Here is a 17,214-nt window from a genome sequence, read left to right as displayed (position 1 = left end):
TTAGATTGGAAGAATTATTTCCAGGTACGGGCTGCTCGATGGTCTCCATGCGAGGCGTTTGTGTCACAAACAATTGTTGTCATTGCACACTAAACAGAGCAGTCACGTTACACTTTAGAGTCATCACGGGTGTAGTGTTACATAGCTGGCCTTATTGGAGCTTGGATCTTCTTACAGAATATAACGCCAGTACAACAGCAGCCACAATGTAACCGCCGTAAAGGAGGTTCATACGATTTAACACAATGTTTGTCATATTTACAACCATTATACAAGACAAGAACCTTATATAACAATTGTTTTGGCTTTTAGGCATGAGGAAAATGGTTCACAAAAGGAAGAATTCTGCAAAACATTAGACACAATAACCTTCTTGAATGTGTTTCCTTCACATTCAGGTTAGGTTAGTTACCAAACAGGATTGGTCAACATTGCTGAGAAGGGTCAGAGCTCACATGACATTGAAGACAATGCAAGTGTCGATGATCATGTCTTTGTGTTGTGTTCAAGTTCGTCACTCCTGCTCTTGTGTATTCAGTAAGGACGTTTGGTATTATAATAAGAGAACACTATAGTTTGTCAACAGCACAAGTGAATCATTGTTCCTCAAAGGTGACCTAAATGATCCCCTACTTGTACTATATGCAATCCAACAAGTCACAAAGTTAACTAAAATGCTTTTGAGGTTTTCCTGATTAAAAAAATATTTCCTTTGTTTCCTGGGCTTTCCCCATCTCAGTGAGGGAAGCAACCTGACCCCTGCACATCATTATCCTGACTTCCGCTTCAAGACCTATGCCCCACTGGCATTTCGCTACTTCAGGGACTTGTTTGGCATCAAACCTGACGACTATCTGGTAAGTCTTTGCTGGCATACCACCACTCGTTCAGTACAATGCATAGGTTTTATGCAATCATTGTAAAATGTAAATTGACAGATTTTTTCCATGTACACCAGCAACTTGAAGGTAACAGTTTTAAGACATTTGGACATCTTAAGTTAAATTTGATAGCAGAGAACTGACATTTAAAGATACCTACAGCTAACATCCGTTGAACAACCCGTAGTGAACCAGTACAAATAATAAACATAGACACCTTTATCAAGGACTGTATTCATGTATTCGCTTATCCATGTCCTTACAAATAGGGAATAAACATTTTATTCTGCCTTCAAAACATTGATGTTTCAGAGGAATGCCAACAGCAGCTTTATGTACCACAAATGTACCACAATCACAACATTAAAACCAGAACCCCTTAGCTCTGACATCTGGATTAAAAAGTCTGGAACATTTACCAAATTTAGCAGATAACACATTTAATAAGGCTCTAAAAGCTGATTTTTTTCAAACAAGATGGAGGCACGTCTTGACTTCTAATACAATTATAGTCAAGTACCAACACAAAGTGCTACTTTTCAGTTTTCTTTTTTGTAGTGTGCTTTTTGTAGGGTGCATTATGCTAGTGATACGCTTGAGCTAGCACACTGCAGTCTGAAAACAAGTCATTGTGCATTGATACTGGCATTTTAGGTTGAGTGCTACTGCTTTTTGTGTAATTCATTAAGCGGCTGATGAAATATCTTGTTTGGAGAGCACTGATTATTCAGTGAGCTTGGCTTCCTTTTTCTGATTCAGCCAGTGTGTTGTCACAATATGTACAAACGAAAGATGCTTGATACTGGCTCTCTTAGCGATATTCAATATACTGATACCAATATATACCAATGATTATTGACAGAAAATCCAATACAGTTATGAACTGATATCTAATTTTTGTGCGAATATCACTTCCCTGCTATATCTCCACTACAAACATTTTGTTTCACTTATTTAGGTATATCCAGGTATATATTTTTGCATGAATCAAATACCGCACAAGACCCAAGGGTCTATATAGTGTATTGATTGTAGTGTGATTGATTTCCTTGACAGGTTGAAAGGTTCAACTACACACTCTCCTGCAAAGTTTTATCACATAAAGTATTGCAGCTATAGCATGACCGCGTCCCGCTGCACACAGCAAGCTCCATAAACCCATGATTGGATGAGTTGGGTGTGGAATAACCTTCCCTCAACCCCATCAAACATCTTTAGGATGAACTCGAGTCCATGCCCTAGGTCCTGTCTTGTGACCGCTGACCTTGCAAATGTTATTTGTTTGTGTTTTGTCCTTCCTCAGTACTCACTTGTCAATGAGCCTTTGATTGAGCTGACTAACCCTGGAGCCAGTGGATCTCTCTTCTACTTGACCTCTGATGATGAGTTCATCATTAAAACAGTTCAGCACAAGGAGGCTAAATTCCTGCAGAGATTACTTCCTGGATACTATATGGTGAGGCATTCTAGTTCTGATAATAATATTGCTTAGCAGATGTACATGGATATAAAAGATGAGACTATTTCATGACATGATTAAATGTACGTACATGTTGATGTTACACTAACCAGTTGTTGCTTTCTTGGTGTGTTTCACCTCACAGAACCTGAACCAGAACCCACGTACTCTACTTCCCAAATTTTATGGACTGTACTGTATCCAGTCAGGAGGCATCAACATCCGGCTGGTGGTTATGAACAATGTGCTGCCTCGCTCGGTCAAAATGCACCACAAATACGACCTGAAAGGATCCACATACAAGAGGCGAGCGTCCAGGAAGGAGAGAGAGAAGGCATGTCCCACCTTCAAAGATCTGGACTTCCAGGACATGCATGAAGAAGGACTTTACTTTGACACAGAGACGTACAACAACCTGATGAAGACTCTGCAGAGAGACTGCCGGGTAGGTGGAATGTAGACATGGATATCAGGTGATTTTTAATCATCAGCATGATCAAAATTCCTTCTTAGACAAGTAATTTCTTCCTGCTTTAAAACATTTGAGCACATGGGTCTGGTGTCATAACAAAATGAATGAATGAATGAACGAATATTGAGTTGCTTGCTGTGGGTACAGAAGCTTAAAATTCATGCATTAGGCCACACGGAAAACAAAATATGAATACATTTTTTTCAAAGTCAATTTTAACTGAAAATGACACATAAATACTTTTGCAAAAATAAAAATATTTTTACACGGGTTAAAAAAATGACACAAATTGTCTTTTATTACATTAATACTCGAATATTTGTATTCAAACCTAAACTGTAAAAAGAACAAAAGACTTGCCTGCAGTTGCTTCTTTCTAGCTTTTTGTAACCAGTAATGTTTTTACTAAATATTTAATCAGTATTGCCTGATGATTGTATTGCAGGTCTTCAGGGAGACAACAGCCACTGTGCCTAAACTGCTAAGTTAATACTTTTCTCTTGTAAAATTACATGATTCTACATGTTATTCCATTATTATTACATTGTGTTTTTAAATTGAAATGAAAATAGTCTGTTTTTATTAGTCGTCAGTTGTCAGAGGACTGGCGTATTTTCAGTTTTCTCAATCTAAACCGCCATTATTATGATTGTTTTGCCTTCGTGGAGGTCAACCGAGTGCTTTTTTAGCGTGAGATGATGTTTCTCTTATGATTACACAAGAGCTCACCAGGTGCTTGGGAAGTCACTGTGTGTTCCGTCTAAGCACCCTGCTGGCCCTGAGCTCTTTGCTCTTGTCTCCTTGTGGCTGTTTCACTAAATGACATCTCAGCAAACATGGAATGAGATTAAGATATGATCCTGGTAGCGTGACAGACACAGCTCGGTTTAAGGCCTTGCATTCCTCTGTGCGGAGGACAGTAGACATTACTTTACATGCTTGCGGAGGTTGGTTGGAGTTTAATAGGATGATTTGATATATGCAACAGTGATTCATTGTAACTGTTTTTTGGGGCTATTTTCAATTCACAGCATATTTCCTTTTATATCCGTGTGTGTAGTTTATTTATGTAAAAAGTATGTTGGCATGGGAGGATAGTGTTCTAATAGTTGGCTTATGAGGTTTATTATGACCACAAATATTTATAACCCCACTCACCACTCAGCACAAACCTTGTTTATTGCTTGAATTGCTTATTTATGTCTACTATATAGGATAATACAAGGGTAAAGGTGACTGACTATAACTAACTATAGGGGTGTTAGTTCATGTCTATTGGTCTCTGATAATGTTTAAAAAGGTTTCCTATGCTCGAACTATAAAAATATTTGATTTCTAAAAAAGTTGGGCCTGGAACCAATTAGCCCGCGATAAACGAGGATATCTGTATGTTCAGTTACGTCAACTTGTTAGGTAACAGATAATCTTGTTGATGTTCTGCCGGATTTGTGTGCAAACAGGTGTGAAGCCACTCTTTTCTTCCCACCTTTAAAGTCAAACAACTTTGGGAGTCAACCAAGGTCTTGTTTGTTGGTCAAAAGGTATATGACCAATATAAGACGGCTCCTCAGCTTGTGACCCTTCCCATGGATCATTGACCATGGTGCTGACTTTGCCCGCATTCTTTGGAATATTTTCAAGGCAGGATAACATCCTCCCATCTTGCTAAGTCTGTGATTTTTAAAACTCAACCTGACATGCTACCAGCCCTCCACTCACTCACGCATGCAAACACACACACACACACACACACACACACACATGTTTCATGTATGTGCACAATGTATCCCACCAGTTATCTTTTCATACATACACAAGTCGATACTACTAAATACACTTATCAGAGTCTTGCTGATGAAAAATGGATGTTGCCTGATGGACAACATTGTAGATGTAGACCATGTGATTATTTTAGTAAGGAGATAAAAGCAAAAGATAAAATGAGCTAATATGGTTACAAAAAAACATTGGCGCTTATATTTTTGGCCAGTATCACAAACTATTGGAGGATGCTATCTTTGTAAAATCACGATTTTTATGACAAATTGGTTCTGTGTACCTAATGTTGCATCTCGGGATAGTATGTTGAACCTGTCTTTGTTAGCATATACTGTCATATTACTTGTACATTTACAGTATGCATTGATATAGTACATTATTATACAAGGACTGTAGCTCTCACAGGCTGGCCACAGTTTTGTTATTTTCACTGCTTCCTGTTCTCACCTCCTGAGCGGGAAAGCAAAATGCCCTCTAAGCAGAATGTGTGTGTCCATTTCCATGAGTAAGCAGCTCACCCTGTCAGCCCAAGAGAGGCTGCCGACAAAAACACAGCTGGGAGGTCAGCAGCCGCCTAGCAACAAGGGGGGGAGTGCAAGGAACCAGGAGGGCGTGGGGAATCAGTTCTCCATGGAAGTGTATGTTGGTGAAGATTACACGTGAGCTATTTGTTCAGAAATGGGGTGGGGTGATATTTTTATCATATATTCAGGTAAATGTGTCCTTCCTTTTTTTTAAGTCATCTCTGCATTACTGTGCAGCCCCTTGACAATCCCGTATTGCCAGAGCAACACAATGGATGAATAATTCATGTTGAGTTAGATTGTACAGTGAGTGAGTGAGCTTAAAAACCCATTATACTCTAATGCTAGTCGATAGATGTACTTAAGGTGAACAGTAAATGTAATTTACATTCCCTTTTAGTATTAATATTGCTGTGGATAAAACTCTATTAATCCTTTTAATCATTATTACCGTCCTGTTTCTGTCTGTATTATTATAAATAATGCAATAATTTTACCCCGTAAGAATCATGTAAAGGGGTGATTGTACAATTTATTGGCACAGAGAGAAAAAGTATACCTGCTCTGCAACTGAAATGGCACTTTCAATTGTTATTTGAGAAAACACAATCGTGTTGTGCCTCGTCGAGGATATGAAACTGTGTGTGCTTTTACTGAACAAGAGGCACATTTCAACGCTGGCTCCCAAATCTGATGAATAATGAATATCTATATTTTGCAGACACGTTCCTGGGATTGTATCTGCACACGGTGTCAGCACATTCTTATATCTTTGGTTTCAGATAGGCCACGTAGACTCCAGACACAACGGATGTCAGCAATGTGCTCCTATCCAGCACCACTCCTTTTTGTTTGGATCAGTCTTCCTTCTAATAGTATTAAAACATCAAAGCAGCAATATGGAATCATTTGGCTTAAAGAAAAGTTGCATAATCATAATCAATCGTCATCCCTCATTAATCCCGGTTCCAGCCCCGACCACAATAGTGAATTTCAGTATTAATAAATGGAATATTCCCATTGTTAGGGCATAGAAAAACTATGATTTTTGAAAAAAGATTTTGACTTTATTGGAGCCCTGTAGACTTTAAATAATACCCCTATATAATTGTAAGGAAAGGTATACAAAAGTGTGGTGAGACCAGCCATGTTGTTTGGTCTAGAGACAGTGCCACTGAGGAAAAGACAGGAAGCAGAACTGGAAGTAACAGAGATGAAGATGCTGAGGTTCTCATTGGGAGTGACCAGGATGGATAGGATCAAGAACGAGTATATCAGAGAGACATTACATGTTAGGCCTTGGAGATAAAGTCAGAGAGACCAGACTGAGATGGTTGGGACATGTCCAGAAGAGAGATAGTGAATATATTGGTAGAAGGATACTACGTTTAGAGCTGCCAGGTAGGAAGCATAGAGGAAGACCAACAAGGAGGTTTATGGATGTAGTGAAGGAGGACATGAGGGTAGTTGGTGTGAGAGAGACAGATGCAGAAGACAGGGTTGGATGGAGGAGATTGATTTGCTGTGGCGACCCCTAAAGGAAAAAGCCCAAAGAGAAAGAAGAAGAAGTTACCTTTATAATTATAATACCTAATACGTAATAACTTATAGTAATAACTCATAGTTGACATTGGGAAAGTTCTTTGTTGTTGTAGTATCTTGAGCATAGTGGGTCGATCGCAAAAAAAAAGATCAGCCATCCTCACTATAGCGTGTGCAACTTGATTGATATGCAGCACAGCCAGTCTAACATTAATGCAGTCACCAAATATTTACTTGCGTCATAGTTTTATTTCAACCAAAATCTGTATTTTCCCCACATATTAGCCTATTATTGGAATAAAACCTTGGCAAAACGACCACACAAACACAGTAGTTTTCTTTGTGTTATTCCAGCTTGATCATGAGTCTGGGAAAGCCAAGACCAGGGCACCATGATGCCCTATTTGTAGGCAGGCTAGTGTGTGTGTCTGTGTGTATATTGGACCAACATGGCTGCAGTTTGAATGGACTGGCAGCGGTCGAGGGAAGGGATGCAAATCGTTCCTATGGAAAAAGTCAAAGCATAAACAAAGTCCCATTGTTTGTTTTTTTTAGTAAGTCATTTTGTGTTTGCATATCCCTGTGCGTGACTCACACGTCAACAGTGTATTGCAGGTACCACCTTCACGCACGGGATGTTATCCTGCTGTCCATCAGACACTATGTGTTCATCTCAATGGACAGAAGCATGTTTAAAATTTTGTGGTATAATTTAAATTTTTTTTTACATTTACTCTTTTTTCCTTTGAATCCCAGCAAAGGAATGTGTAATTTACAGAAAGTGTGAATGACCAAGATAATGACAAATTGTCCTCACACTTCCTCATACTTAGAATTCCAAAGGAGAAAGAATCACATACAGAATGACTTGCCGCTCTATTCTTTCCTTTTGCTATAAAGTGGTTCAACAGCCTCACTTTGGCAACAACTACCTGGTTACCCTTTACAGTTTACAGGTCAACCCCTTCTTCGTGTTTGGCTCAATGCTTGCTCTATTTTAGTTCAAGGAGGAGACAAGATGTCGGGAGACTTTGGGAACTAGGTGAAAGGCTCCTCACACGAGTCAATGTGTAACACTTTGTGGAGAAACACCTTGTTTATTTTGCTGGAATTCCGGTTTGAAGAGAAATTTCCTCCTGTTTGGTCCTCTAGCCTTTGAGGCGAAGGGTCATGTCAGGGCGAATTAAAGTGTGGGCACAAATATGTGTTTACTAGAAGACTTAGAGTGTTGGGAATTATGGGGAATAGCAAGAAATAAAGAATCATGCATGTTAAACTTTGCTGTATTTGCAGGTGTTGGAGAGTTTTAAGATCATGGACTACAGCCTGTTGCTGGGTGTTCACGTCCTGGACCAGAACCAGAAAGAGGGTTCCGATCAGGGCCAGGCAGTGGGGGACCGAGCCAGACCTGTAGCCCAAAGGGTCCTCTACTCCACCGCCTTGGAGTCCATCCAGGGAGACGGCAAGGCTGCTGAAGCCCTCACCACAGATGACACGTGAGTGGGCTCAGATGGATGGAGAAAAAACACACACACACACACACATTGCATGTTATGTCTTAATCTCCAGTTATACAACAGCAGTCCACCTTGCACAGGGCACTGTAGACATCTATTACAAACACAGCCCTTCATATTTACACTAGTGCATGTTGTTTGAATAGTGCAGAAGAAGAGTAACTCCTGTGTTATCTCTGTCTTCAGCATGGGTGGCATCCCTGCCAAAACACACAAAGAAGATAAGCTGCTCATCTTTCTTGGCATCATCGATATTCTACAATCGTACAGGTACAGTCCTTATGGGGTTATTAATACAAATATTAGAAACAGCACTGCAAACTAGCACCACAATATAAGACTTGCACTTCACAGTTCGAACTTTGTGGTATGTTTCCCCTCCCAAGTAGAACGCAAACTGGTGAAATAAAGGTTGCTAAGGGGGAAACTAACATAAACTGCATGTAAATCAAAACAGGGTCTTGGGTTCTAAAAGGTGGCAGGGGAATATTAATTCTTCCTGCCACCCACTAAGTCGATCAAAATGACAGAACAAAAAAAAAACAGTTAAAGAAAAGAGTGGAAATTAGTGGACCAGGTGAAGACCAAAACATAAAATCCCACACAGCACAGTTTATTCTCACTGACTCGCACACACTCACAATAAAGAAAAAAAATGGACACAAAAGGTGCTTCCACTTGCTCCTAACGAACAAGGTGATTCTTGTGGGGAAAAAACAAAACTCATAACATTGTTTTCACTCTATCATGCTTTTTTAGTAATACAATAATAAATCATGCTGTTTTGTGGTTGATTACATATACTTTCATTATTTCAAATGACTAAAATTCAAATATACAACATTAAGTAACCTCAATTTTTTTTAGTATGAAGTATTTTACACTGGTCACTGGGTGTCAGTAATGTTACTTTAATGTTCGTCAGACTTGATCACCAGAACAACAGGCTTTTATTGCAGGTTTGAATGATCTCACACCAGGCAACAATACCATAATAAACATAATCATAATAATAACACTGTTATAAACGAGTGAACTGTTGCGACTGTAACCCACGCTAAACTACAACTCAATTCTGAACCCTTTTCTTGGATTATATATAGTACTTGGGTAATAATTGGATAATTGTATTGTTATTAGATGATGATTTCACACATCACACATTTTTTTTCTTGGGGTTGATGTGGTAACAGGAAGCGAGGAGCCTTCAGCTCAAAAGATGAAGGTCTGATAAAGCCTAAAAGAAAGTTTTTTTTTTAATAAGCTGTTTTGTTTCTGCTCTCTGCAGATTCATAAAGAAGCTGGAACATTCATGGAAAGCTCTGGTGTATGATGGCGTAAGTCAATACCCTCCTTCATGAAAGAAGCCTTTTATATGATTATAGAGTCAACTCTGTCCTCAGGACTCTGTGTCGGTGCACCGACCCGGCTTCTACGCCAGCCGCTTTCTCAAGTTCATGAGCACTCGGGTCTTCCGGAAGACTCAGCGTAAGTTGACTTTTGTTGTCACAGAATAAAGCAAACGGCCGCTTAAAAGAGGAAGGTGTATTTTTTCACTGTTCATTTCCTTGTTCATTTACGATAGACGGGCACGCCAGGAGCACAGTTGTGACATGAACTGGAGGAATAGTTCCGTTTTTGTTTTCCTGATACATCACATTTGAACTGCTCTTAAACATGTGAGGCACGTGGCCCACTAAGAGTTTTGGCATTTGTTTAGGCATTCAGCCACAAGCTTCTGTTTTGTCAAAGGAATGCTGTCACTTTTATTCTTCAGTCACTGGCTGCAACCAGGCACGTACAAAGACATTTTTTTGTGGGGGTGGGGGGGGCAGCTATGCAAGCCAGAAAAAAAAAATCTTGATAAAATTATTATTCCAATTGTAAATATGCAACATCAGTAAACAGCATGACAAGGCTTTGTATTTATATTTTTTAGGAAACTTTGGACCAGTAGTGACAAGTACAGATTCTTTGAAATAATAAAGTTACACTCACATCTGCTAGCAAGGCAAACTAACAGGCCTAGCAAGAATGCCAAACAAATGTGAAATGATACCTGTCCTGGAAATCTGGGTCAAAAATCAGAACCCGGGCCATCCTGTCTGACGGATGAGGAGGATTTGACATTTAATGATACCTTGAAGAATGTAAATCTGGATTCAACATCATGTTTATTTCTGGATGCCAAACATTGGTTATTTTGTGCCTTGAGGGAGGAGATGACAGCACTTCACTTGGAATGTGTAGCACATAAGTGGCTTGACCTAAGAGACCTGCTAACACAGATTGGAAATCTACAAATACAGATAAAAACTATACCAGAGCCGTGATTAAGTCATAAACCTAAAGGAGGAAAATAGAGTACTGTGCAAGGATACCAAGGCACTACAAGATGATTTCAAGGTATTACAAGATGATAATACTACCTTGCATATTGCTCTTGCGAAGGTTAAAAACCCAACAGATGAAAACAGAGCACTGCGTAATGATATCAAGGTACTACAAGATGATTACAAGGTACTAAAAGATGATAATACTGCCTTGCATTCTGCACTTACGGAGGTTAAAAACCCCACAGAGGAAAACAGAGCACTGCACGATGATATCAAGGTATTACAAGATTATTTTAAGGTACTACGAGATTATATACTGCTTTGCATGTTGCTCTTGCAGAGGTTAAAAACACAACAGATGAAAACAGCACTGCGTAATGATATCAAGGTATTACATGATTATTTCAAGGTACTAAAAGATGATAATACTGTTTTGCATTCTGCACTTACGGAGGTTAAAAAACCCACAGAGGAAAACAGCACTGCACAATGATATCAAGGTATTACAAGATTATTTTAAGGTACTACAAGATGATATACTGTCTTGCATGTTGCTCTTGCGAAGGTTAAAAACCCAACAGATGAAAACAGAGCACTGCGTAATGATATCAAGGTACTACAAGATGATTACAAGGTACTACAAGATGATAATACTGCCTTGCATTCTGCACTTACGGAGGTTAAAAACCCCACAGAGGAAAACAGAGCACTGCACGATGATATCAAGGTATTACAAGATTATTTTAAGGTACTACGAGATTATATACTGCTTTGCATGTTGCTCTTGCAGAGGTTAAAAACACAACAGATGAAAACAGCACTGCGTAATGATATCAAGGTATTACATGATTATTTCAAGGTACTAAAAGATGATAATACTGTCTTGCATTCTGCACTTACGGAGGTTAAAAACCCCACAGAGGAAAACAGCACTGCACAATGATATCAAGGTATTACAAGATTATTTTAAGGTACTACAAGATGATATACTGCCTTGCATGTTGCTCTTGCGAAGGTTAAAAACCCAACAGATGAAAACAGAGCACTGCGTAATGATATCAAGGTACTACAAGATGATTACAAGGTACTACAAGATGATAATACTGCCTTGCATTCTGCACTTACGGAGGTTAAAAACTCCACAGAGGAAAACAGAGCACTGCACAATGATATCAAGGTATTACAAGATTATTTTAAGGCACTACAAGATGATATACTGCCTTGCATGTTGCTCTTGCAGAGGTTAAAAACACAACAGATGAAAATAGTACTGCGTAATGATATCAAGGTATTACAAGATTATTTCAAGGTACTACAAGATGATAATACTGCCTTGCATGTTACTCTTGCAGAGGTTAAAAACACAACAGATGAAAACAGTACTGCGTAATGATATCGAGGTATAACAAGATTATTTCAAGGTACTACAAGATGATAATACTGCCTTGCATGTTGCTCTTGGGTTAAAACCCCCACAGAGGAAAACAGCACTGCGCAATGATATCAAGGTACTATAGGATGATACAAAAATACTACTGGATGTTAATGCTGCCACTCTTGAAAAGGAGAAAGCAAAGGACAATATCATTGAGCAAATGACCACCTTTATACATTTTATTATGTTGAGCATACTGTAGTGTCAAATACAACATTTTGTTGCTTTAATGTAAAGAAAGTGCAGGAAAACAGGAAATATTGCAAACATAATGCATAGATGGTAAAAATTATAATCGTGTTCACAGAGTGTATTTCTGCAATTTGTGTATTACAAGCATGTTTTTGGACCACCACACAAAAAGGTATTTCCCAGCATTTAAGACCACACCAATACAAATATTCACCCCTGGAAGTAAAAATAGCCCATGTTTTAATTCTGGCCCTTATGAGAGCTTTTAAAGCCGATCCATAGATTGATCCTCTCTCATGCACGGTTTTCCCATTCATGCTGTTGTTTTGGAACTTCCTGTCGATATTAAATATAGCAACCACGTTATGCAACTATGTGGGACCCCCTGTGGGAATGAGTATGGTTGAAGCGGTGATGTGAGGACATAGAGCTATTAGTCTGCACTTTAGTCTGATGGCTTGGATGTTTGTTTTTTTTCTGTGCAGAGATTAGATTCTCCCCTTCAAAGAGGACTCGTACATCCATTCCCGCTCTGAAGTCGTCCTCTCAGGAGATCCTTTCATCGCGGGTGGATGAGAGGGATGAGGAGAAAGACAGGGGGGGTCCTCTGGAGGGGGCTCGCAGTCTGGCTAGTTTGGATGGACAAGGTACACATGAAACGTTGTTTATTGTCACTGCAGATTACATTTAACAGGAAAGCATCCAAGCGTTAGGCAACACCCCTTTTCTCTAAACTGCACTCTCATCCTGAGGTGGAGGTTTGTGCATGATACATTGGCGCTGTAAAAACATTGTAATGGCTTTCATTCCTGTTTAATTACTGTGTGTAATATTAAATCACTAGTAGTGTAGTAGCACGTGAGCAGGCGCTTTGGCAACAGTGTGAAGGAAAAATTCAAACCTTGAACAGAACTAAGACATCAAAAAAGTTGAAGAAAATAACAAATGAAAGTACACATATACATAATTCAATCACAGCCATTTTTGATGATTTTTACAGATTTTTGAAGGCATACATAATATTGTGTTCTTGGGTTATATACTGTAGACATGGTATATACCAAAAAAAAAAGATTGGACTCCATCCATCCATTTCCTATACCGCTTCTTATCCTCACGAGGGTTGCGGGCATTCTAGAGCCTATCCCAGCTGACTTACTGGTCGCCCGCCAATCACAGGGCACATATAGACAAGCAGCCACTTACACTCACATTCATACCTTTGGACAATTTGGAGTCGCCAATTAACCTAGCATGTTTTTGGAATGTGGGAGGAAACCGGAGAAAACCCACACATGCAAACTCCACACAGAGATGCCCAAGGAGGGAATCGAACCAGGGTAGAATTAGACTCCTAGGTAAATTTCAGCAAAATATCAGTTCTCAACAAAAAAAGGGGGAGAAATGCACATGCACACGTGACCTTTTTCCTGCAAGGCCAGATGCCTTTTCACTTCCTGGTTGCTGTGGATCATGTATGTATTTTAATGGAATAGATGTGGCTGAGTTGTTATAAAATACACTTCTACCACGTTGTGGCAGTTTTTTCGACTTAAAACTGATTTGCATCATCACCTCTTGGTGGCTCTCGACAAAAAAAAACTTAAAATACATATAAATATGTCTTTGGTGGCAATATGTAATACAGTTGGAATGAAATGAAGTGGTGATTATGACACCCTTGCCCTCCAGCAAGTTCCGGCAACCATATTTAAACACATGCAGCCTTGTGTTTATGGCCATCGCAACTATAACACAATGACAACATTCACTGATAGTTTGTTGTGTGATGATGAGCATGATATAACATTGACAAAAAATGGCCACATTTTTCCTTATTTAGCCCTGGAATTAAACCCCGTAGTCTAATATTATTAGATTCATAGACTCGATCTAGTCCAATAAATCTACATTTACTTCCTGAAACTGACTAGAAATTCAAGCAATTCACTACTGTAGTTAGTTTGTATGAAGAATGAAAGCACCGTAAACATTCTTGTACATCCATATTGTGTCTCCTCGGAGGTCATGACCTTTCCTCAATGTGACTTTTGTTTCCTCAGCTGTGTTTGCTTCATACCTTCACCCAGACCTGGTTCATGCCAACACATCCTTTTTGGAGGGCTCCTCCATGGGAACTCTCTCTTCCTCCTGCATCTTGGTTGGCGTGGACAACCAAAGTGATGAGAGGTACATCCTTGTTACTTTTGGCATCGCTTTTAAAGCAACAGTATGTAATAACTGGAACTTCAAATAGATTTGAAGTCAAGTTAGTCTTCTAATACGCAGAGGAGTGTCACATTATGGTGACTCTTGCTCACCTTCTTAGTGGTGGTGGACCAGCCAGGACACCCCACATTTTTACTGTCTTTGTCGTTTTACGAAAACATGCTTACAGCTGTTAAAGTGGCATTAAATTGTACTTTATGAACAGTGGGAGCAGAAACAATCCAGTTTTTCCTTATGGTGGTTTTAATTATAACACAGCTGCCCTCCATAGAGACTCTAGTTTAGTACTTCAAAAGACAACACCTGCTGGCTCTGGCCTTGGGGTCCAGAAGGAGGTAATGTGTATATGTATGTGTGTGTGCTGCCACGCCCATTACCCACACACACACACACACATATACATCACGCGCCCACCCAAGCACATTGTCGCCTGTGCCCCTACGTCATGCAGTCTTATTGGTGATAAGTGCGGCACAAAGGAGGTGACTCAGTGCCTCCAGAACACACAGCTATACCTGGACACTACACTACACTATACTATACTATATATACTGTTTATGTGTCTGCCCCCACACTTTCATGATGGTGTTGCAGCTCCTTAGAGCTTTTGGATGACTTCACTGGACTTAACTGTACATCATAAAATATTAATCCGGGTCCTACATCACATGTGTTGGAAAAGGCTAGTAAGTTTTGCAATATTGTTATGAATTTTGAGTCCATGACTTGTGACAAAAAAGGCTGAAAACCCCACTGTACCGTTTATGGCGCACACAAGGAAAGGTGCACCTGTGCTGCCCTCTACTGGATGAAGGCAGTATTTATATTTAAGGCTCATCCATATACTTGAATTATGTCATTGAGATTAATGCATTAGAAGAGATTAGAAAATATTTTGCACACTTTTATAAAACCGACCTTTTTTTCCCAACTAATATTTCATTTATTCATTCATTTTCTACCGCTTTTTCCTCACAAGGGTCGCACAGGGCACATATAGACAAACAACCATTCACACTCACATTCATACCCATGGACAATTTGGAGTCTCCAATTAACCTAACATGTTTTTGGAATGTGGGAGGAAGCCGGAGTACCCGGAGAAAACCCACGCATGCACGGGGAGAACATGCAAACTCCACACAGAGATGGCCGAGGGTGGAATTGAACCCTGGTTTTGTTTGTGAGGTTATTGTTTGAATTTATTCTTAACAGCACAATCATTTAGTTGCTAGTCTCTGAGCTGCACTGGTTCCCGTATGTGTATGTGCATGCAGCATAATGTGTTGCATTACTACTGTTTAACCTATGCAATTACTGAATCATTTAAGTGTTGTGCTCCCGACGAGGCGTTCATGTGCACTACGTAACTCTTGACTTAAACAGTAGCCAGGCTGACCTTCTTTCTCACACAATAACGTGTTTACACAGCTGCCTTGAAAAGCCTCACAGGCACGTTAGCTATGCACGTTGATATAAAAAGTACATTTTTTGGGGGGCCTTTTTCAGAGATGACATCGCATCGAGTTCCACGTTTACCTTGGAGGACAGCGCCATCTGCCTCACATCGGAGCATAGCACCATGGATGTGGACCGTGATGATGCATCGGTTCTTGACGTCTACTTGGTCAGTTGCTATCCTCCTTTTGAACTTTCATGAAGGTGTTTCAAGCTGAAACCAACTTGGGTTCTGCAGCAGGGAAATGATCCAGAAGTTAGTCCTTAGTCAGGCAGCTTTAGACATTGATCATGTTTTTTAGTTCACGTATTTGAGTCAGAGTTCATCTTCTTCCTCTTACCTCCTGCAGTGAAAGGAGGACCTTTTTCACAAGCTTCATCTTCACCTGACAATCTCCACGTCATGGTCTCACCGGCTGAATCAGCTCATTTAGTACTGCTGCTCCATTCTTCTTGTTGCCAACACATGAGAGGACAGTCCACCAGCGGATGGACTTATGGTCACGTCAACGGATACCATGTGACATCATGCCATGTGATCAACACCCATGGCAAATGCAGTGCCATGTATGTTCTTATCACAAAGATCTATACAATCTATTTATCCGCTATATACTTTACTGTTCTGAACTGTGATGAGGAATGTTTACAGTGGAGTCACGGTGACAACATGGGACTCTATAGTGAACACACACGCACCCCGACGGGATGATTGAAGGCCTTAGTGACAAGGTCAAGGTAGAGCCATTTCCAGGCAGGAGCCAGGTGCTGCTGCACAGCCAAGAAAGGAGGAAAGACTTAAATCAAGGAACCTCCTCCTCTTGATTCAAAACAGCACTTTTGGACTGAAGTAGGAGATGATGCATAGCAGGGTGGAGTACTGACATAAGCACAAACTTGGACGAGTGAACATGCACCCCCCCACACACACACAAATGAACCAAGTGACATTATAGATCTTTTTGGAGAAGTTTTGTTTGTATCATAGCAGAAAAGCAGTTTATTCTTTTATACCGAGTAACTGCATCCTCTTGACCAAATATTTACATCATGAAGCTGTCTTGATACCTCTTCTTCACTGATATTTCCAGCTTGAAATGTCCAATACCAGGATCCTGTTGTCAATGCCATAATTTATTATGTAAAACAAGTTCACCATTTGCTGAGATAAGAAATCACAGAATGTAAAGACAATGCATATTTATATAGGAGACCCCTCTGAATAAAGTGATAAACATTGAGTGGCTTGTATCTTAACGTGTTCATATTTCACCTAACTATTGGTAGTGGTTTTAACTAAGAACAAATGTTTTGGATTAGCAAATTGAACAAGTATATATAAACAAATATTTAAGTAATTTATAACATTTTTAGTGTTGCATTTTCACTT

At 39.7% G+C, this 17,214-nt stretch overlaps 1 protein-coding gene across 1 annotated transcript in view; it reads left to right on the top strand.

Moving 5' to 3' along the window:
- Positions 1 to 17,077, top strand: part of pip5k1bb (phosphatidylinositol-4-phosphate 5-kinase, type I, beta b) — a 30,755-nt gene extending 13,678 nt beyond the window's left edge. The window contains exons 5-15 of the mRNA XM_058069862.2: positions 740 to 857; positions 2,185 to 2,337; positions 2,486 to 2,785; positions 7,951 to 8,153; positions 8,361 to 8,444; positions 9,463 to 9,511; positions 9,578 to 9,662; positions 12,623 to 12,784; positions 14,201 to 14,327; positions 15,876 to 15,993; positions 16,175 to 17,077. Coding sequence (XP_057925845.2) covers positions 740 to 857; positions 2,185 to 2,337; positions 2,486 to 2,785; positions 7,951 to 8,153; positions 8,361 to 8,444; positions 9,463 to 9,511; positions 9,578 to 9,662; positions 12,623 to 12,784; positions 14,201 to 14,327; positions 15,876 to 15,993; positions 16,175 to 16,177 — 1,402 coding nt within the window. The 3' untranslated portion in view covers positions 16,178 to 17,077. The remainder of the gene's footprint in view (positions 1 to 739; positions 858 to 2,184; positions 2,338 to 2,485; positions 2,786 to 7,950; positions 8,154 to 8,360; positions 8,445 to 9,462; positions 9,512 to 9,577; positions 9,663 to 12,622; positions 12,785 to 14,200; positions 14,328 to 15,875; positions 15,994 to 16,174) is intronic.
- Positions 17,078 to 17,214: the final 137 nt, after the last annotated feature.

Source organism: Doryrhamphus excisus, linkage group LG3, assembly GCF_037039965.1.
Source record: "Doryrhamphus excisus strain RoL-2023G ecotype Guam linkage group LG3, RoL_Dexc_Guam_v1.1, whole genome shotgun sequence".
In the NCBI taxonomy this organism is placed as follows: Eukaryota; Metazoa; Chordata; class Actinopteri; order Syngnathiformes; family Syngnathidae; genus Doryrhamphus; species Doryrhamphus excisus.
The sequence above is the reverse complement of the archived record's forward strand: the minus strand, read 5'-3'. Positions and strand labels throughout refer to the sequence as shown.